Genomic DNA, 18,902 nt, shown 5'->3' on the forward strand with positions numbered 1-18,902 from the left:
GTTTGTACAACAAATTTACAGTGTAAAAAATATACAAGTGAAAGCGAGGCCATAAACCAGGGTGTGGGGAGGGGCCATCCAGTCACATTAAACAAGACATTTCTGAGTTCTTCCTTTGGTCTGACTACAGCCCCCTCACCACGGGGGGGGGGAGGCTGCAGAGCTGGAAGCTGGGGGTCAGACCCCAGTCCCAGCCCTGTCCCCCACACGGGCAGGGTGGGGGCAGGCACATCTGGAGCAGCTGGTGCTGCCTGGCTCTCTCCGGCTTTGGAGTGGGGGAGCAGCCCCTCCTCTCCCCAGGCCCTGGCTGGCTGACCTGGTGAGCGGTGAATGGGGTTGGCGGAGTGGCACTGGCAACAGGTGGGGAGTGAAACAGGTGGAATGCGTAGGAGCCTCTGGGTGACAGCAAACACAGGGACCTCCAAGGCATCTGATCTCGCTCATGCAAGTCATAGGACAGCCCTGGGCTCTTGACAGAGGCCCAGAGTCCTGGATCCCAGGGGACAAGAAGTAGAAGCCTCAGTGGACCTGAGGCTACTGTTCCCTTTCAGTAGGGCTCCCCGCAGAGCTGGGACACCAAGGACCCTAGATTTCGGTGGCAGTGATTTCCTCTAGGCAGATGCAGGGGGCCGGCTCGGCCAGGCCCAGGTCAGCGAGCTCCCGGGCCTCTAGCTCCAGGCTGAGCTGCTGCAGCTCCTGCTCCAGCTGCCGGTTCCGCCGGTACATCTGGATGTAGTTGTGCTGCAGCTGCTTCTGGTAGCGGATCACCTGCTCTTTCTCCGCCTGCCAGGCCAGCCGTTCCCCCTCAAAACTGTCCCTCTGCTCCTCACCCCGCCGCCGCTCCTGCTGCAGCTCAGCCCGCAGCCGCTCCACCTGTGCCCGCAGGCTGCCTCCAACCCCGGCTGCCACACGCTGTGCCTTGGCCTCATCACTCTCTGCCAGGAGGAACGGGTCAGCAGTGGCAGGTGGCACAGGAAGTTCCCGGAGGCCAGCTGCCTCGGTGTCCAACTGCCCAGCTTTCTCCCGCAGCCGCTCAGCCTCCTGGCGGTGCCGCTGCAGCTCCTGGGAACAGGCCTCCAGCTCCAGCTCCCGTGCTCGGGCCGCCTCCTGCAGACCCCGGGCCCAACCCTCACTGACCCGAAGGGAGGCCCGTGCCTCTCGCAGGGCCACACGAAGGGCCACCAGTTCACTGCCCTTCTGCACCAGCTCTGCCTGAGACTCCTTCAGTTGTTGCTTCAACAGGGAGATCTCGCCTGACTTCTGGCACACCTGGTGGTGGGAGGGAAAGATGGTGAGAAGGGTTCTCCCAGGGGTCAGGCTGGGCATCATGCTGGACATTCGGTGGAGAGGAAGTTTGATCCTTACACTCATTTTACAGATGGGAGACACTGAGGCGAGCCCAGTGACATGTTCAAGGTCATACAGCTAGTTAGCGGCTAAAGTGGACCTCAGACCCAGGTCTTTTTCCTTCAAAGTTCTGTCTTTAAACCCCAAAGGTCTGGGCACTGGGTGATGGTGGGTTTTGCAGGAGCAGAAGCAACGGAGGGCAGTGCCCACATTTCCAGTTGAGAGGCCCTCCAGTATTTGGGTAAAAGGCGTAAACAAAGGAGTTCGATTGCCTGGGTTCAAATCTCAATTCTGCCACAGACTGTATAATTTTGGGCTCCAGCCTTTCTGGGCCTCTGTTTCTACATCTCTGAAATGGGGGTATTAATAGTACCCACCTCACAGGGCCAATAATGAAAATCAGAGGATTCACAGTCTATGCAACATGCCTAGAATAGTGCCTGGTGCTCAGCAAGCACCTCATTCTAATTACTGGCTGGAAGGCAGTGGATGGGAATGCCACTGACTACGGGCACGAGACCAGACTGATGAGGAGACCAAACATGAAGGCATAAGGATGCTCTGTCCCAGGAAGGGAGTTCAGAGGGGGATCCTCATCTCTCAAAGGTGAAGAAGCGGAGGCCCTCTGGGGGTGGAGGGCTCGGCGGGTATGGCTGGGCCCCTCTTTCTAGGGGGTGTTCCTCCACGACCCTGCCACTTGCCCATCCTGGTCTGACTTACCTCCCACTTGGTCTCCTCGAGCCTGGGCCCAAGCTCCCGCTGCTCCCGCTCAAAGGTGGCACAGCGCCGCTCCAGCTGTTCCCGCTCCTGCAGCAGCTGTGCAAAGTCGTCCTGCAGCTGCCGCTTCTCCTGCTGCAGCTGGAACACCTGCAGCTGTAGCAGCTGCTGGGCCCGCTGTGCTCGCTGCGCCTGGGCTGCACCATCTTCACGCTGGGCCTCACGCTGGGCCTCACGCTGGGCCTCATGCTCCCGCTGCCAGTGCCGCTGCCGGTCCTCATACACCTGTGGGTGAGAAGGCAGACTTGGGTCTTGGCAGCTCTGTAAACCTCGAGCCCTAGCTGCCTGCTGTCACTGATGACTCTGCTGGCCCACTGTGGACTTTGGGCAGCTAGAGTCCACTACACTATGATAACAATACGACAATAGTAACAACTACTTCTACAACACTAGAAACAACAACCAATAATAGCAAGCACTTACGTAGCGGTTTTTAGGTGCTGGGCATTATTCTAAACACTTTACACACTTTGCCTTACTTAATCTGTGTAACTCTAAAGAGACAAACATATCCCCATTTATAGATGAGGCTTAGTACAAATAAGTAAATGGCAGTAGGTTTGAATCCTCATCTCTCTGCAGTTAAGCCAGACAACTGGGCGGGAATGACAAATGCTACTGCCTGCCACTTGCCCCCACCCTGAAACAAAGGGAAATGCTCTCTGGATCCCCAGCATCTCTGGATGTCCTGCCATGCCACCCCCATTATTGCCACTGACCACACCTGGCACATGGTCACCTCGCTCTCGTCCAGACTGTCTCGCAGCTGCTGCAGCTCTGCCTCCCGGTCGCGGAGCTTCCCTTCCAGGACACAGTGCAGCAGGGCCTCATCCGAAGGGGGTGGAGGGGGCGGTGGTGGAGGTGGGGAGCGCTCCCCACAGGAGCTGTCGTCCGGGGAGGCCCGGGGACCGCTGCCCAAGAGGCCCCCGGCCACACGGCCCCCCAGGGAGCCCGTGCTCTTGCTGGAGGAAGACCGGCCACTGTCCGAGTGGGAGGGCCCAGTAGGGGCTCCTCGGGCTGGCCCCGGCAGTGCCCCCCGCCCCGGGCCATGGGAGGGCAGGTGCCCACCTGGGGAGTTGGTGGCTGGCTCGGCACCCCCAGTGCTGTAAGTGGGCAGGCTGGACAGAGAGTTCCGGCCGGAGTCAGACAGCGTCCCTGATGGGCAGCCACTGGCCCAGCCACTCAGTGCCAAAGGTTTGTCGGCAGCTGAGGAAGAGGAGGAAGAGGAGGAAGAGGCAGGGCCCCCAAACAGCTGTGTTAGGCTGCCCTGGCTCCCAGACAGTCCGGCGGCCCGAGGACCCAGGAAGCTGGGGAGAGACGGTGCCCCTCGAGGTTTGGGCAGCACTGGCTTGAAGGCTGTTGGGCGGATCAGGATTTTCTCCATGTTCTGAAATGAGGTGCCATGTGACACAGGGGGGCGGTGAGCTGCCCAATCTTTCAAAGCCCATTATCACACTCCCTGTCTTCCCACCTGGGGTCTCCCATCCCCACGTGTCAGAAACAATTGCCACCACTAACTGGGGGCCTTTGGAGTGTCAGCTTTACGTCAAGCAATTTAACAGGTTCATCACTATTCATGACAGCAGCCCTGTGAGCAAAACTATGATGATCATCCCCGCATTTCAGATGAAGCAGTGGAGGCTCAGCAGAGTTAAAGGCCTTGCTCGGGGTCACACTCATTGCTGTGGGACCACGACAGTGTTTTCAAGCAGCTGAGTGTTTACTGAGCGCACTGTACGTGCCGAGTACCAGGCTAAGCACTTTACGTATATTATTTCATTCTCACAACAAACTTGTAGGGGCTAACCTACCACCTCCATGTCACAGATATGGAAATAGGCTCAGGAGAGTTAAGTGACTTCCTTGAGGTCATAGAGCCAGAATAAGAAAGAGCTGGGATTAGAACTCATGTCTAGCGAAGCTTGAGCCCACACTCCTTTCTCTAAATAGATCTCCAAATTCCTCCTGGCTTCTCCAGGAGCTCCCGATTCCACCCAGGGCCCAAAGGAAGGGCTGGTCCTCACCTTCTCCAGCTTTCCAGAGACAGGGATGAGTTTTGGTGGGGGGCCACGTAGGTGGGCATTTCGTGCTCGTTGCTCCCGTGCATCCTCGATGTCGCTGCTGGGGCTAGAGGGCGACTCTGTCCGGAAGTCCTCGTTGATGTAGGTGAAGGTGGTGCCAGGAACGGTCTTCCTGGGGGGCACAGCTGGGCACAGTGGCTCCTGTGCTTCGTAGCCGCCCCGCAGCAGCCCATCCTGCTGGCGGAAGAAGGTGGGCCCAGGGGGGCCATGGTGGCGGGAAGGAACCGGCCCCCCAGGGCAGGGCCGGCCTGAGATGAGGCTGCTCACACTGCCCATGGCTGGAGCTTGTGCGGTAGTGGCAGTCTCAGGAGCGGGTTCCAGTGGCACTGGCAGAGTCTGCACAATGGCCATGGTGGCAGAAGCTCTGGCCTGGCCGGGGGCCTCCAGGGGAACCTGTGAGCAGGGCAATGGTGTCAGAGTCCCTCCACCTTGAGCTCCCTATACAAGGTCCCTAATCCCTCTCCTGACCCAATTCCCAGGTCAACCCCCCCCAACCCAACATCAGTAACAAGCCCTGATGTCCCCAGAGCTCCCCCTCTGAGCATTGGCATGAACTGGGATTCTCCCTGGGCCCAGACCACTGACCAGCTTGGGTCTGACTAGGGCAGAGGACCAAATCTACTGAGCAGGGAGGATGAGGGGAGGGGAGGCCTGGAGGTTACATAGGACTCAGCCCCAAACAGCATCCCCCCTAGAAGACAGGACTCAAGTTAAGGAGGGAACCTCATCTACCAGCTCCCAACACAAGGCCCTGGTCCCCTGGGACAGGTGGCCTCGTTAGAGGGCAGTTTGGGAAGAAGCAACCTCAGGGACGAAGTCAGCAACTCAGATGGTAATTAGGGAACAAAGAGCCAAGGCCAGGCAGTGCCCAGCCTCCCCCAGCTGGGCCTCAGTTTCTCCCAGACAGAGTGGCGGCAAGGGTAGAACTGGCCAAACAAGAAACTCGGAGCTCTTAGGGAGCCCACAGGTGCCCTCTGGGGTCTCCTGACTCCATGCAGGTGCGTGCTTGTTGCCATGACAACCCCTAGCCTCACCATACCAACTCAGTTGAGCCTAAAGGAACCTACATAGGCCTACAGCCAAGTTCTATTGAAACTTCCAGCTTTAGATATTCCCCGGTGCGATCCCAAGGGGATAAGGGTAGAAGCCCTACCTCTGGCAGCTTACTCAAGATTCCAGTTCCCTGGAGCCCAGGGCTCCACCTCCCCAGGCCCTCCTCCTTCCTGGAAGGGGACAGCAAGTCCACCCGGAACTCCCTCCGTTAGGGAAGACCAGGACTCGGGCATCTGCTGAAGTCATCATGCAGAGTGAGGAGGCCAGGGAGTGGATAGAGAACTGCGTAGGAGCAGGGGTGTATGCATTCACTCATTTGTGTGTGCGGAACTGTATGCACAGTGTGAAAATGGAAAAATTTGCGTGACGACATCATGAATAAGTGTGTATGAGTAGATATGTTTGGATATATTTATACATACATGAGTATACACATGAATTCATATGGGCATATCTTACAAGAGTGTGTGTACAAAAATTTAGGGGGTCACTCTTAGAAAGTATGTGAAAGTTACAAAGGCATAGGCAGTGAATTTGTGGTGTATGAGTTGACTACATGAGGGAATATGTGTGGGTAGATGTCCACTCATATATACCTGAGTTTACATGTAGACTCACACGTATTTTATCCAAGTGTGTAAACAGCAAAGTGAGTGTGTACAAGTGTGTACTGAGGAGTATGTGTGAAAAGGAGCATGTGTGAGACAGGGAGGGAACCTGGGTGGCATACGGGGCCAACTGGATCAGTGGGAGCCTGATTTTCATCACTCACCTGAGTGTGGGAGAGGAGAGACATTATCTGACTCCTTTGCCTGATCTGCTCCCCTTCTTTCTTGCTTGTGTTCCATTAGGCCCACCCCCACCACCCCACTCAAGTCAAAAGACCCCGAGATGCAGGAAGATGTCCAGAAGGAGGGAGGAGGAACTGGGAGTTGGGGTAGGGGTGAGCAGTGTCCACCACACAAGTGCCAGCCCTGAGCAAAGTGGATGGAACACCCTTCCTCTGCCCTAAGACCACTCCAGAGCATGAAAGAAAGTGGGGAAGGGGTTTCTTAGGGGGTAGTGGGGGCTGGCACTTCTGTCTGCATTTCCCCACTTCAGCGAGCACAGAGAAAGTGAAAACTAAGGGGAGGAGACAGACTCAGAGAGACAGGGACCCAAGAGACAAAGACTCGGAGGCCCCAGGGTGTCAGGTAGACAAGGCAGACCCAGTGAGCCCGGGGCCTTGAACCCCATGGAGCCAGGGGCCCCTAAATCCAGGAGACATCAGCTGGACCCTGTGAACCAGACACCCAGGGAACTGGAGCCGGAGCCAGGCGTCTGGAAAGCCAGGCCTGGCCAGCCCGACTCCCGCTCTTGAAGCCTGAGAGAGAAGGAGGGGCAAGTAGAGGCTCCATTTTGAGAAATGCGTCTGTGGCTGTAGGGTCGGGAATCCCCACTCTCCCCGGCTCTCCCTGAGTGACCCCTCTGGCACAGCAACCCACCTTAATGGACTAGAGAGAGCAGCGGGCGGTGCTCAGCCAGGACCCGAGGGAGGTCTGGACAAGGTCCGAGGGCCCACAGGCCTGTTTAGGGGGCTCGAGAGTTGGGGAAAGTCTCCCCTCACCCCGTTCTAAGGACTGGTCAAGTGGGCTAGAGTCTGGGATCACGAGTTCCCATCTGCGACAGGAAGCCGGGAGCCCCCATTCCACCCTCCGTCAGACCCCCCCCCCCCACGCTTCCATAAAGTGGGAGCCGCCGTGGAACGCCCCTTCCCCACTGGCCCTCCACCGCGCAGAAGTTGGGGGTGCCCCTAGGCTGCCTCCCTGCCCCGGCCCCCCTCACCTCCACCGCTCTGATCCATGCTCAGCCCCGGGCCGCCCCCCAGCGCTTCACCGGCAAGCTGCCCGGCTTCAGCCCGCGCACGGCCACTTGGAGCCGCCTGGCCCGACCCGGCCCCGCCTCCACGGCGCCCCCCGCCGGGCAGCCCCCGCCCTACCCGAGTGGGCGGTGCAGCATGGGGGAGGGGTCCCAGGGGCGTCCCGCCCCCGGGGCGCGGCCACGCGCCAGCACCCCGCGTCACGCGTGTCCAGAGGAGCCCGCGGGGGCTGTAAAGTCGGACTCAGTATTCCTCCCTCCCAGGCCGGGTGGTTGTGAGTCTGGGGGCTTGGTCGGCTCAGGACTCGCGGTGGCAGCGACAGAGGGTCACCCTCAACCCCAACTCAGGCCCCGGAGCCAGCGGCAGCTGGTCATTGTTCAAGCACAAAGGGCCAGGCACCGTGGCAGCCGCCCTGCCCCCCCGCTCCTCTAGTGGAAGCCTCTCCGCCCCAGACACACTCTCCGACTTAGGAGTCCAGAGGGGGAGGCCGAGGGTCAGGTGCCACCCACTCTCTCCAGTGGCCCAGACCCTACCCCGTAGCACAAGGCGAGGGCCCGGGCTCTGTCCCTACCTGCCCCACCCCCAGCAGCTAGGCGGCTTCATACTTGGATTTGTGGAGGTGGCGCCATCTGGTGGCGCATTTGGAAAACATATCTAGTAACCCCGCCCCCCGACCTCTGGGGTGGGGTCTCCTACCCTATCCTACCCTACCCTACCCTACCCAACTTCACAGTAGTGTACCCTCTTCCCCCTGAGACCAAGCCTGCCCCAGTGGCGGCTCTGTGCCCCAACCTTCCCTCAGAGTCATTTGCTAGGAAAGTCATTGCTTGGAGAAGCTGCTCTTGGCCCTTCAACAATCACTGGGGGGAGCATGTTCACACTCACACCAGCCTCACAGCAGACAACATTCCACTGTCTTCTTGCGGGGGGGAGGGGGTCATGAATATTCCCACCCTCTCACAAAGAACAAAACGTTAATACCCACATGACCTTTCCCACCTTTAGACTCACAGGGCCACAAGTCAGCCTCATTCATCACGTGGTTCCATGTTCCTTCGTTCAGTAATCTTTCAGGCCATCTTGCACAGAGATACACTCGGAGTCACAGCTACTTGTGCACAGGCTCTCACAGGCTCTCACAACTCGCAGTCCTACCCACCCTATCACAATCTTAAACACAGTCTCCTAAGCATCTTTCACACTGACTCTTATTCACAGTCACAACTTCCTACACGTACACATACTTCTCAAACATTCTACCACACATACTTTCCTGTAGGGGTCTCTGTGACCTGGTCAGGTCAGTTGATGCCAGCACCCCTGGGCAAGGACAGCCTCCTGTCCCCTAATGGACAACCCCCCCCCCCCCCCACCGTGCCCCAACCAGGGCCAGGCCTGCCTGAGCTCCTCTGCCCCAGGAAGGAGCATTCCCCCCACACACCCCCTACCCCCCTTCCAGGCCACAGCCCTGGCTGGCTCTCAGCTCTATTTTTAGCTCTGTGGAAAGGGTTGTTTTTCTTTCTTTTTCCCTGGAAAGGGAAACATTGCCCAGCCACCCTCAGGCTCACCCCAGACCCTCAACCTCCCAGGAACAGACGAAGGCCCTCTCTTCAGTAGAGACCCCCTCCTCTGGCCTTGCCCTGATCCCAGCCTCCTGGGGTATCAGGAGCCTCCTCCCCTTTCTGGCAGCCTGCCCAGAAGCTCCAGCAGCAGCTGGGCTCAGCATGCGTGAGGGGTGGGGGGCGGGGCGGGGAGGGAGGCTGACTGCCTCTGCCCACTCCCTCATGGTGGGTTGGGGGGTGGGGCGCTGGTCCTTCCTGTACCTGAGGGGTATAGGCCGACTCCCGTACTAAGAGGAGGGTTATGCTGCCGCATTCTCTGCGGGAGAGGGTCTCCCACACTAGCATGAGTGGGTTTTCTGCTCCTACCTTGGCGGGGAGGAGTTCCCAATTCTGCAAGGAGGGGGTCTTAGTACCAAGGGAACCCAACGGGGCTTTGGGCAGCAGCTCACCAGGCCGGAGGTATGGGGTGGGCAGGGGTTGGCCTTCTGTCCACTGCCATCAAGTATAGCGCCTGCCTCCGATACCTTCAGGTCTGAAGGCACCATGAAGGTGTTCGCGAGAAGGAAGGCAAGGAGCACAGGTAACCCCACCCCAGTTCAACAGTCTCCCGACCTCCTGCACTACCCGGGCTCCAGGGGGCGTTGTGCTCCCATTTCTGGAGGAGGGCTTATCACCTCTCTAGGTGGAGAATGGAATATAGCCCCACAAACCCCCCAAAACTTGCCCTGGACGGGGAGAGTCGTCCTTGTGCAGTTGCTGGGGTTGGGGGAAGCACAGCCCACCTGTCTGCGAAGCGATCACGTGCTCAGGGCCTGTTTACGTCTTAGTCTTCACCTGCTGGCAGCCGGGAACCACGCAAGGTGGTCCACCCACCCGCCGCCGACTGAGATAACCAGTTGGCCTTTTTCTCCTACTCCCGTCAAATACGCAACAACAGAGCTCCCTGCCCACTGGAGTCCAAGCAGGCCAGTGGCGCTACTCCAAGGACTGCAAGAGTAACCCACTGGGCGCGTCCTTTCCTGAGTGCACGTGTGTCCCAAGTGCGTGCGTGGGGCTGTGTGCACGCATGTGTGGGCCCGGCCGTGTGAGTTTCCGTGTCGGTTCCCAGTTCAGATCATTCGCCTGTGCCCGGAGTGGGGATTCCCCCCTTCTCATCCCAACACCCAGCTTCGCCAGACAGGAAAGTTTACTCCAGAGCCTGGATGTAAGGGAGGCACGAGTTTCTACACCTCCGCCAGTCCCACCACTCACCCAGTCCACCTGCGCCACGCTCCAGCTCCTGCCCGGCTCTTGCTTCAGTGCGGGCACCTCCTTGCCGCGGATCCACGGGCTCTCAAGGCAGCTCTTGGCTCCAGGCGCCCGCCAGGTCCGGCCTGGTGGAGCGGGGCGGGGCCGGTGAGGCCGCGCCCCCGACCCAAGGAAGGGAGTGGTCTGCCCAGCAACCCCTAGTAGCCAACACAGTACCCAGCCCAGCAGCAACGCGACAGTGGCACGAGGCTGCCCTCTGGCCTCTGACTTCACAGCCTACTGGATTTGGCTTTCGACCTGGGGAAGGGGCAAGCTGCACACGATCTGGAGCTAAGCTACCTTCCTGGCTGGCCTAACCAAACTGGCTCTAGGGCTTTCCCGTCACCAATTGCTGCTCTATGGGGAGCTAAAACTAGCCCACTCTAGGCTCGCTCCCAAGACACAGGGAAAATCCCTGGGAAGCCGACAAAGAAAGCTCGGGTTTCACCCAAACAGACCCACCTCTCCTCCCCCAGCACCTTGGGTTGGGGCTGCCCAAGCAGAGCCCAGCACCTAGCACTCCCTTGGAGTTGATGTCTGCCCAGGTGAGCAAGCCTGCCAATTTTGGCCCCCGTACAGAGCAGTCTGGCTTCTCTTAAACTCATAAAGTTCCACCCACAGGCACAAACAGGAAGTTGGCCTGTATTGCAGGGAGGCACCTAGGACTCCCTCCCTCCATGGCACCTAAGGCAGCCTGTGGGAAGGCAGGCTGTGATGTCTACAGGTATCTGGGCCATATTTTCAGACTTAGTACTTGAGTAGCAGGAGTTGGGTGAGCTGAGTCCCTTCCCAGACCCATTCACCGTAAAGAAGCTGCTGGAGGACCAAAGCAGCCCCTTCAAGTATGATCCTGAGTCACAGGGCAGGCTGCAGCTGAGCCCTCAGGGAGATTAACTTTGCCTCATGCTGCTTTCCCTGGGTTCAGGGTCAGTGGCTCTCAGAGTCCCCACTGCTGTCTAGTCTCCAGGAACTTCTGAACACACTTTGGGCTCGCCTTCATGTGAGGAGTTTGACAGGTGTGGGATGGAACGCTTGTGTAAGGTGTGGGGCTGGGGGAGCATTAGCTTCCCCTCCCTCCCCATCATTCTGGTTTGTGCTGTGTGGGGGTGTCTGCTAGGAGGGTGGGGAAAGACAAACAGGCAAGTCCTCTATCCCCAATTCACAGAGACCTCACAAAGTTCCCCTAGTAGAAACCCCTAAAGGATTTCCAAGAACACACCTGGCATTCTAGGGAGACCTAACGTGGAACCCACATCCTTATAGGTAGGACTGACCTGGTGGTGCGCATCTGGAAGGCATGGCTGACGTTCAGTGTTACAGACCTTGGATGAAGCCTAGATCAGCCAGCGGCTGGGAATGATTACCGCGGGATTAGGAGGCCTGGCTCCAGCCAGTCTGGGAGAGACCCCCAAGAAGAGAGGCCCTGGAGGAGCTCTCTTCCCTCCCCCACCAGGTTCCTCCCCAATGAACAGCTTTGCTGCAGGTCTGTTTCAGGAGACAACTGTAGCCATAGTTCTAAGACATTAGAAAACAAAGATCCCAGGCCCTTCTACAGGGCCCCAGAAGCCCCTTCTTAAGTTGACAGGGAAACCTTGACAAGACAGCCCTTCTTCGGAGGAAGGAACCAACCCCTCACCCAACCTTACAAAAGACTTCCCCGCAGGCCCCTCAGAACACTCGCATTCTCACCACGCTTGCAGGCAAATCTAAAGGGAAACTGGGACTTAAGGTTATCAGAGAAAGTGAGATGTGTGTCATCATTTAGGAATTTTTCTGACAGGGTCTCTTTTCTATTTCCTTCAGGGCTTGTTAAAAATCAGAAATCCTGTACCTCTCCTCCAACTTCTAGAATTACCAGTATCCGTGTGTGTGACAGAGAGAGAGAGAGAGAGAGAGAGAGAGAGAGAGAGAGAGATATGACTGGGGCAAGAGAAGGGCCATGGTTTTGCTTTTTCGAGAAAGAGCCCCAGGAGTCCTGACACACACTAAAAAAGAACACCCAGAAGGTACAGGAGGTTGGAGATGGACGGGGGCCAGGTGACAACAGGCCCTGAGTCCACATTGAGAGGTCAGCAAGTGGCTCGTATCACAGAGGGACAGCTGGTCAGGCAGTCTAGGCATGTGGCCTGGTGACCCACACCTCTGCCAGGGACCACATTAAGATCCTTAAGGAAAACAGGGATAAAGAGGCACCGCCCTGTCTTCCCTAGGCTAAGAAGAGGTGTAAAGGGGTCTGTGTGAGGGCCCTTTAATGCTCCTGCTTCCTTGGGAGCTCAAAAAGCGGGGGTGGGGGTGGGGGAGGGGGCCCCCCCNAACCCTTGGGGGGGGGGGGGGGGGGGGAGGGGCCCACCCCAACCCACCCATTCCCAATTCAAAGTGAGAAGAAAATCCAGTTATAGACTTGGGAGACACCTGGTGGACAAATAAGAGGAAGCACAGAAACAAAGGCAATGGAAAAAATGTATTTTTTTTTTTCAGTAGAACTGGAAGACTGCAAAAAGGGCTGACCGCACCCACTGAAGCAGTTGAAGGTGGCGGGCACTGCAGCCTGCCGACTTCATTCCACGGCTGTCTGGGCAAGCTGCCACCTTTCTCACAGGGCGAAGCACCGAGGACCTACGAAGCACCGAGGACCTACTCGTATTGAGTGCCACCACACAGCAGGCTCCGGAGTGAGGAGCAGAGGAGCTTGGTACTCACCACTCACCTTTAGCTCCAAAAGCCTGGGCTGGAATTTTGGCAAGAAAGCTCCTATTCTCCAGGTTGAGGGGACCTGACCCCACTGCTTTGGACTCAATTTGCTCATTCCCGCCTCAGGGCCTCTGTCTCTACCTTTCCTTCTGCCTGGATTCCCCTTCCTCCAGGTATTCCCATAGGTCAGTAGTAGTTCTTTAGGTCCCAGCTCAAATGTCCTCTGCTCAGAACACCTTTTCAGACCTTCATCTATACTAGCCTGGAAGCACTATGGCATCATTTTGTTTTTCAAATAGCACTTTTCACTATCTGAAATTGTTTTGTGTTTATTTGTCCATTAGATGACCTTGTCACCCCCACCCAACTGCATTTTCCACGGAGGCAGGAAACTCGTCTGTCTTGTCCGTGCTACACACCTGGGACAAAGCCTGGCACACAGTGGATTCTCCACTATCTGCTAAACTGAATTTTCTCACTATGGGACCCTGCCCTAGGCTAGACCCCTGGGACTAAGAAGGGGCCTGTAGCTGAGGACCACAGGACAGAGGCAGTACTAGCAGAGGGCCAAGAAAGAATCTATGCCCCAGCCTGTCCTGTCAGATTCGTTCCAGGATCTGCACCTCCTTCATCTTGAAAGCTTGGAGGGGTCTGGCTGGTAAGGGTTGGGGGCCTCATTCGAGCAAGTGTCAGAGCTCTGGGGCACAGATGCCCCCTTTTTGCCAGAAGAGGGCTTTTTGGCCACAAGCCCATTGTCATCCTTGATCTTCTTGAGCCGGGCCTTGCTCTTTGGTGGTATGGAGAAGGTGAGGGAGCTCTTGTTGAACTCGAGTGGGAAGACACCTACGTCTCCATCAAAACGGTTCTTGGACACCTGCAGATAGCGTTTCCCTGGCCCAGTTACCAGCTTCCTGTCCTGCAGGATCAGAACATTGTCCGCTTCCTGGCTTGCCTGAGGGACAGGGCAAAGGATGAAGGAGCAATGAAAAGACACACGAGAGAAGCAGAAAGGAAGGTTGAGGGTGCAGGGAGAAGTGGTAACAATGGGGAAAGGAAGTACTTTCCCTCTTCATCGAAGCTCACTGAACTATTGACCATGATGCTGTAGTCAGCTGCATTTCTCAGTCCCTTCACAACCCTGCTGTCACCCCCAGATTCTGTACCTGCCGTTCCCACTGGCTGGAACATTCCTCCTGCACAGCTGACCACCCACTCAACCCCAGCTTCTTATCACTGAGATCTCAGTCTAAACCTCACACTTTATCAGAGAGACCATACTTGACTCTCATAAATACAGAAGGCCCATCTTTCCTTTTGTGTTAGTCTCTTCCCCAGCTCCACGCCTGTTCCACTGTGGCATACAGTCTGTGCCTGGCCCAGGCCTTGGATAACAGGCATTCAGTGTACCACTGGGAGATCCAGAATCAGGCTGGTCCTGGCCCTCCCATTTAGTTACTAAACACCTACTTTTAGCCAGAAGGCCAAAACTCAACCCAACGGTTGCTGACACCTATAGGAAGTCTCTCCAGATGCCCCAGGCTGACTCGGATGTCTTCTCTTTGTTCCCCAAATACCTGCGCTGCTTATCACAGCTTTGTCACAGGAGCTGCAATCGTTGTCTCATTGTTTTCCCAGCTAGAGAATGTGAGCTCTTGGAGGGCAAGGAGGGCAAAGGACCAAAACTTATCAGCCTTTGTATTCCTCATGCCATGGCCCCAGCTGCCTCTTCCAGACAAAGAGTCAAGATGATTTAAGGCTGACTGAGGGCTGCCCCTGGTGATGCCTCCCCGCTCTACTTTCCAAAGCTTGGGCTCTGCTAAAGGTCACTTACTTTGGCTGAGCCAAAAATGGATGCTGTTTGCAGTTCCTTATCATCATCCTCCTTCCGGGGATGAATGACCAGTGTCACATGGCAGCTACTCTCTGTCGCAAACTTCCGAAAGGCCCCAACGATGTAGTCTTGGGCTGCAATCCTATCCCCACCCAACAAAACAAGAGGTTATCAGACTCAGTCAGAAGGATGATATACACATACTCTTGATTCATTCACGTCTCCACCAAGCACCACAACCCCACTCTACTTCCCTTTACTCAAGGACTCACACTTAGGCCCCTGTCTACACTTCCTGCTGCCACATACCACATTCTATAGAGACAAAAATACACAGGGGGTAGGGTATGTCTGCACACATGTCAGAAAACAAGAGTGCAGTGTGTGTGCCTAGGGCCAGCTGCCCGAGAAGACATCTGTGTTCAAGTGGATTCCAGCTAGACAAGAGGATATCACCTGTCTGTGGACAGCTGCTCGTGACCCATCATGAATTGCAGATTATCGATGACAACATGGCAAATGTCATAGACATACACTGCATGCTGCATTGTGTCTATCACAGTCCTGGGAAGAGGAAGAAGCAATGAATTCAGGAGTCAATTACAAGTAGCCTCCAACCCATCCCAGGCAGAAAGCCAGCATCCTAAAAACTCTCATAGGGGGTCTGTTCTCCTGCCCTCACATTCTTTGAAAACCCTAAGCCTGGAAATCTCACCTGATGCTCTGTTGCCCATGGAAAGTCATAAAGTAGAGGGGCAGGTCCTCAAACCGATCAGCCCACTCATCATATTTTTCCAGTTGGTCTTCCAGCCGCCCCACAGCGAACTGTGTTAGCATGATCCGAGCTAGTCTCACGTTGCTGATCTCAAAGCTGCCCCAGAGCGTGTTCACCCCCTGGGTACATAAATCCAGGGCATACTCACTGATGAATGTTGTTTTTCCACTGCCTGTCGGCCCTGCAGGGGGGTTGAACACAGATCCAGGTGAGGGAGGAAAGTCCTACCCTTGAAACCAAGACCTGGAGCAGGGCCTCAAAGTTGGAAGAGACAGCCTCCTCATTAACATTTATAGTGGCCCAAACCCACATGCTTTTGTCACCTGATCCTCTGCCACTATTCCAAGTAGTGATTTCCCAGAGGGTCACCTGTAAAAACTGTCAGCTCGCCCTTCCGATGTCCCTTCAAGAAACGATTGAGATCTGGGAAGCGGCTCCAGCGCACGCCTGCTACCTGTTCCACATTTGACAATTCTCCTAGCACCTCCTCCCGAAGCTGCCGGAAAGACACGATGGACTTGTGCCAAGCGGGCAGGGTAGAACGCAGAATTCGAGAAAGATTTAAGCCTCGGTTCAGGGCCTCTAAGGGACAGGGATGCTGGTCCCCAGGCCGCACCAAGGAGCATCGCTTGGGATTCAGTTTTCGGGCAAACAACTTGGCAGCTTCCCAGGACCGAAGGTCATCCCCCAGCCAAAGCACAATACGTCGGAACTGTTCGAGGTAAGGGAGCAAGGCAGGTGGTAAGCAAGATGTTCCTCGGGGAAGGGCAAGAGTGGGCAGTCCTGTGGATTGGTTTAAGGCCAGGCTGTCCAGCTCACTACCTGTCAGTACCACCTCAGTATCTCGACGACTTATCAGTGACAATCCAAACAAATTGTGGTAGGCACCAGGCCGGGGTATGGTGGTCTCCACATAGCGCACTCTATCCCCCTGGCTTTCAGCCTGGAGGAGCTTCAGGCCTCGTAATCCTGAACTTCCTGGGGAGAACCAAGGGAAGACGAGGCTTCGAGCAGGCCGCAGATACCGCACACTGAAACGCCTGAGTGTATCATCTGTCACTTTGGTAAGGCCAAACATCACACGAGTCAGCTGGGCCTCTTCCAGCTCAGGCAGCTCCCAGAGAGGTACTGCTCGGTCCCAGATCCTCCGGATCTCCTCAATGTCCTCAGCTTCTGGGGCTTCACCGAGCAGGATCCCCTCTCTATCTCCATCCCCACGTCCTTCCACACTGGCCTGGAAGTCTTCCCAGCTCCCCTCTGCTAGGCTGGTCATGCAGAGAAAGCGGCCTGTGGTCTTGTCAATGAAGAGGCTGAGGGAAGTGGTTTTAGCAGTCTGGTCCTTGACCTGGGAGGCCCCCAGAAAAGGGCTGGGTGCCCGCAGGCAGCTGTGGCCGTCCTGGAAGGGGATCCCACGTGTCCGCAAATATTGACGGATCTCAGTTGCAGTCACAGGTAGCACTGGTACCTCCGTGGCAGGGAGAGCCTCCTTCCTGTACCGTCTGCGAGGGGGGCCTGGGGCCAAGCTTCTAGGCAGGCCCCTCCGACCCATCCACTCCCCACGCAGGGACAACAGGACACGAAGGGGGTGCCCACTTCGGAGAAGGACCCACATTCCTAACCAAATGGAGAAAGTTCCTACTTGCAATACCTTAAGTGCCCTGGTTCAGGTGCCTTCAATAGGCCAGACCCTAGGAATCCTCCACACAGCACTCTTGAGAGCTCACTCTAGGTGGCTTCTCTCTTTTTTCAAACTTCTCCCTCATACACATCTTTCTGAATCTTCTTGGACTCTTCTACAGTACTACTTCCATCCAAGCTCATCTCCACAACCCTTTCACGCCTGTCCTTCTATCTGGCTCCCCTTACAGATCTCTGCTCTTTTACAGATTCTCCCATGGCAGTCCCTCACTGACTATGGTCTCTCCAGATCATCTCGCCAACACTGCTGCCCTCCACGGAGACTCCACATCGTCCTCATCTCCACAGCCGTCGGCGTCCTTACTGTAGCCTCCGCTCTAGATCCCCACTAGTGGTCCTCTTCGCTGTTCCTCTCCTCTAAGGGGTCTAGACACGACTAGGGCGCCACTGTGCAGCTCCCGTCCCTCTCCGTGCCTCCTCTCCACTGCCCGCGCGGCTTCCCTCCGCTACACCCGCAGGATCTCTGCCGCTCCAACCCCGGCCCCGTGCCACCACTCTGGTCTCACTCCTTTCGTTCGCAGCGTGGGTTATTCGAACGCGCCACTCAACAGGACCCCGGAATTAAAACTCCGCGGGATGCGATGTCCCCGGAACCGGAAGCCTGGGTGTAGTCCCGCCCCATCGCTTCCTAGTCAGGTTCGGCTGCCGGAGAATTGGGGCCATGACTGCGCGTGGGACCTCGAGTCGCTTTCTGACCAGCGTGCTCCACAATGGGCTGGGTCGCTACGTGCAGCAGCTGCAGCGTCTTAGTTTCAGCCTCAGCCGCGACGCGCCCTCGTCACGCGGCGCCAGGTGAGCCGGCGGGGGGTGCGACTCCGGGCAGAGGTTGCCGGGGTCATGGGTCATGGTGCTCACCCTTCTCGGGTTCTTCAGGGATTTCGTGGAACAGGAGGTGGCCAACTTCGCCCGACGGAACCCGGGGGTCGTAATATACGTGAACCCACGGCCGTGCTGTGTGCCCAGAGTCGTGGCCGAATACCGTGAGTGGAGCCGGAGGGTGGCTGGAGGGCGGCGTGAGGGGCCGCTCAGCCCGCCTCCACTGACGTCTGACCGGTCCGCTTCCTATTACCCCCCACCTCCCTTCTGCCAGTTAATGGAGCTGTGCGCGAGGAGAGCATCCACTGCAAGTCGGTCGAGGAGATCACGAGGCTGGTGCAGAAGCTGGCGAACCAGTCCGGCTTGGACGTGATCCGCATCCGCAAGCCCTTCCACACGGACAGCCCTAGCATACAGGGCCAGTGGCACCCCTTCACCAACAAAGCGACAACGTGCGGTGGGCTGCGCCCGCGAGAGGTCCAGGATTCTGCCACAGCCCAGGTGCCCGCGCAGTGAAGAGTTGCTTCAACTCCATTCCTCCTGACGGTAGTTCTGCGTTCCGGGGATTCCAAGCCCAGGCAGACAGATGGAGCACGAAAAGGAAAGTTGATGCCAAAGCTTTTGCTTGGGCTGAAGAAGAACTGCCTGCCTCTTTCTCTCTGGTGCCCACTGTGAGGGAGGGGCAGTGGCTTTGAGTCTCTTTAATTCTTGTCCAATTGACACTACTGAAACAGGAGAGTCTTCAAGGATGTTAACTGAGTTCTCATTTCTGAAATTGAAATCGGTAGTAATGCACTCACATCACAGTGAGGGATTTCAAAGCTGGCTTCTGAAGAGTCCCTGATGTCCTATTTCTGCAGTCATTGAGCCAGAGAGCTAGCACCGCCTGCCCTGCCGTGAACCTGGCTTTGGGCTAGGCTCTGTGAATGTTAGTGTACAAATCAGAAAACTGAGGCTAATAAACTTGTTACTTCAAAATATGTTCATATTTTACATATAACCCCAATTTTCATTATCATAAAACCAGAGCAGGGCACATAATGACCCTTCAGGACGCTTAACATCAAAGGCTGTGTAATTAATCCAGGCCTGACCCTTGGAGAAAATGACTCTCAGGCCAGCTGAT

At 56.6% G+C, this 18,902-nt stretch overlaps 3 protein-coding genes across 9 annotated transcripts; 1 reads left to right on the forward strand and 2 right to left on the reverse strand.

Moving 5' to 3' along the window:
• Nucleotides 1–8: 8 nt before the first annotated feature.
• Nucleotides 9–10,043, reverse strand: LZTS2 (leucine zipper tumor suppressor 2). 7 transcript variants are annotated; one of them, XM_037064117.1, is made up of 6 exons: nt 7,083–7,213; nt 6,031–6,621; nt 4,149–4,598; nt 2,849–3,511; nt 2,068–2,349; nt 9–1,269 (listed from the first exon to the last, which is right to left on the reverse strand). In XM_037064117.1, the coding sequence occupies exons 2-6, from the start codon at nt 6,052–6,054 to the stop codon at nt 586–588; spliced, it is 2,103 nt and encodes a 700-aa protein (XP_036920012.1). In that variant the 5' UTR covers nt 6,055–6,621; nt 7,083–7,213; the 3' UTR covers nt 9–585. The 7 variants fall into 7 exon arrangements, with proteins under 7 accessions (XP_036920012.1, XP_036920014.1, XP_036920016.1 ...); XM_037064119.1 differs by lacking the exons at nt 6,031–6,621; nt 7,083–7,213 and adding an exon at nt 9,930–10,043; XM_037064121.1 differs by lacking the exons at nt 6,031–6,621; nt 7,083–7,213 and adding an exon at nt 9,461–9,481.
• A 2,386-nt stretch (nt 10,044–12,429) lies between these two features.
• On the reverse strand, nt 12,430–17,580 carry TWNK (twinkle mtDNA helicase). The gene is made up of 5 exons (XM_037064135.1): nt 15,632–17,580; nt 15,203–15,443; nt 14,944–15,051; nt 14,488–14,629; nt 12,430–13,608 (listed from the first exon to the last, which is right to left on the reverse strand). Exons 1-5 carry the CDS (start codon nt 16,872–16,874, stop codon nt 13,285–13,287), a joined length of 2,058 nt encoding a protein of 685 aa, XP_036920030.1. The 5' UTR covers nt 16,875–17,580; the 3' UTR covers nt 12,430–13,284.
• On the forward strand, nt 17,572–18,762 carry MRPL43 (mitochondrial ribosomal protein L43). Its single transcript, XM_037064136.1, has 3 exons — nt 17,572–17,752; nt 17,834–17,940; nt 18,051–18,762. Exons 1-3 carry the CDS (start codon nt 17,622–17,624, stop codon nt 18,290–18,292), a joined length of 480 nt encoding a protein of 159 aa, XP_036920031.1. The 5' UTR covers nt 17,572–17,621; the 3' UTR covers nt 18,293–18,762.
• The last annotated feature ends 140 nt before the right edge of the window (nt 18,763–18,902 follow it).

Source organism: Sturnira hondurensis, unplaced genomic scaffold (assembly GCF_014824575.4).
Source record: "Sturnira hondurensis isolate 20B ecotype Veracruz unplaced genomic scaffold, ASM1482457v3 Scaffold0014854, whole genome shotgun sequence".
NCBI classification, from domain to species: domain Eukaryota; kingdom Metazoa; phylum Chordata; class Mammalia; order Chiroptera; family Phyllostomidae; genus Sturnira; species Sturnira hondurensis.

Excerpts from the sequence above, each read along its gene's own strand:
- LZTS2 (XM_037064117.1), bottom strand. The coding sequence starts at position 6,054 with ATGTCTCTCCTCTCCCACACTCAG. Across the intron at positions 3,512-4,148 it reads TCTCTGGAAAGCTGGAGAAG|AACATGGAGAAAATCCTGAT; the intron begins GTGAGGACCAGC and ends ACCTCATTTCAG. Across the intron at positions 1,270-2,067 it reads TCGAGGAGACCAAGTGGGAG|GTGTGCCAGAAGTCAGGCGA; the intron begins GTAAGTCAGACC and ends TCCCACCACCAG.
- TWNK (XM_037064135.1), bottom strand. The coding sequence starts at position 16,874 with ATGTGGGTCCTTCTCCGAAGTGGGCACCCCCTTCGTGTCCTGTTGTCC. Across the intron at positions 15,052-15,202 it reads CATGGGCAACAGAGCATCAG|GACTGTGATAGACACAATGC; the intron begins GTGAGATTTCCA and ends TCCTCTTCCCAG. Across the intron at positions 14,630-14,943 it reads GAGCAGCTGTCCACAGACAG|GATTGCAGCCCAAGACTACA; the intron begins GTGATATCCTCT and ends GGGTGGGGATAG.
- MRPL43 (XM_037064136.1), top strand. The coding sequence starts at position 17,622 with ATGACTGCGCGTGGGACCTCGAGTCGCTTTCTGACCAGCGTGCTCCAC. Across the intron at positions 17,753-17,833 it reads CCCTCGTCACGCGGCGCCAG|GGATTTCGTGGAACAGGAGG; the intron begins GTGAGCCGGCGG and ends CGGGTTCTTCAG. Across the intron at positions 17,941-18,050 it reads CAGAGTCGTGGCCGAATACC|TTAATGGAGCTGTGCGCGAG; the intron begins GTGAGTGGAGCC and ends CCCTTCTGCCAG.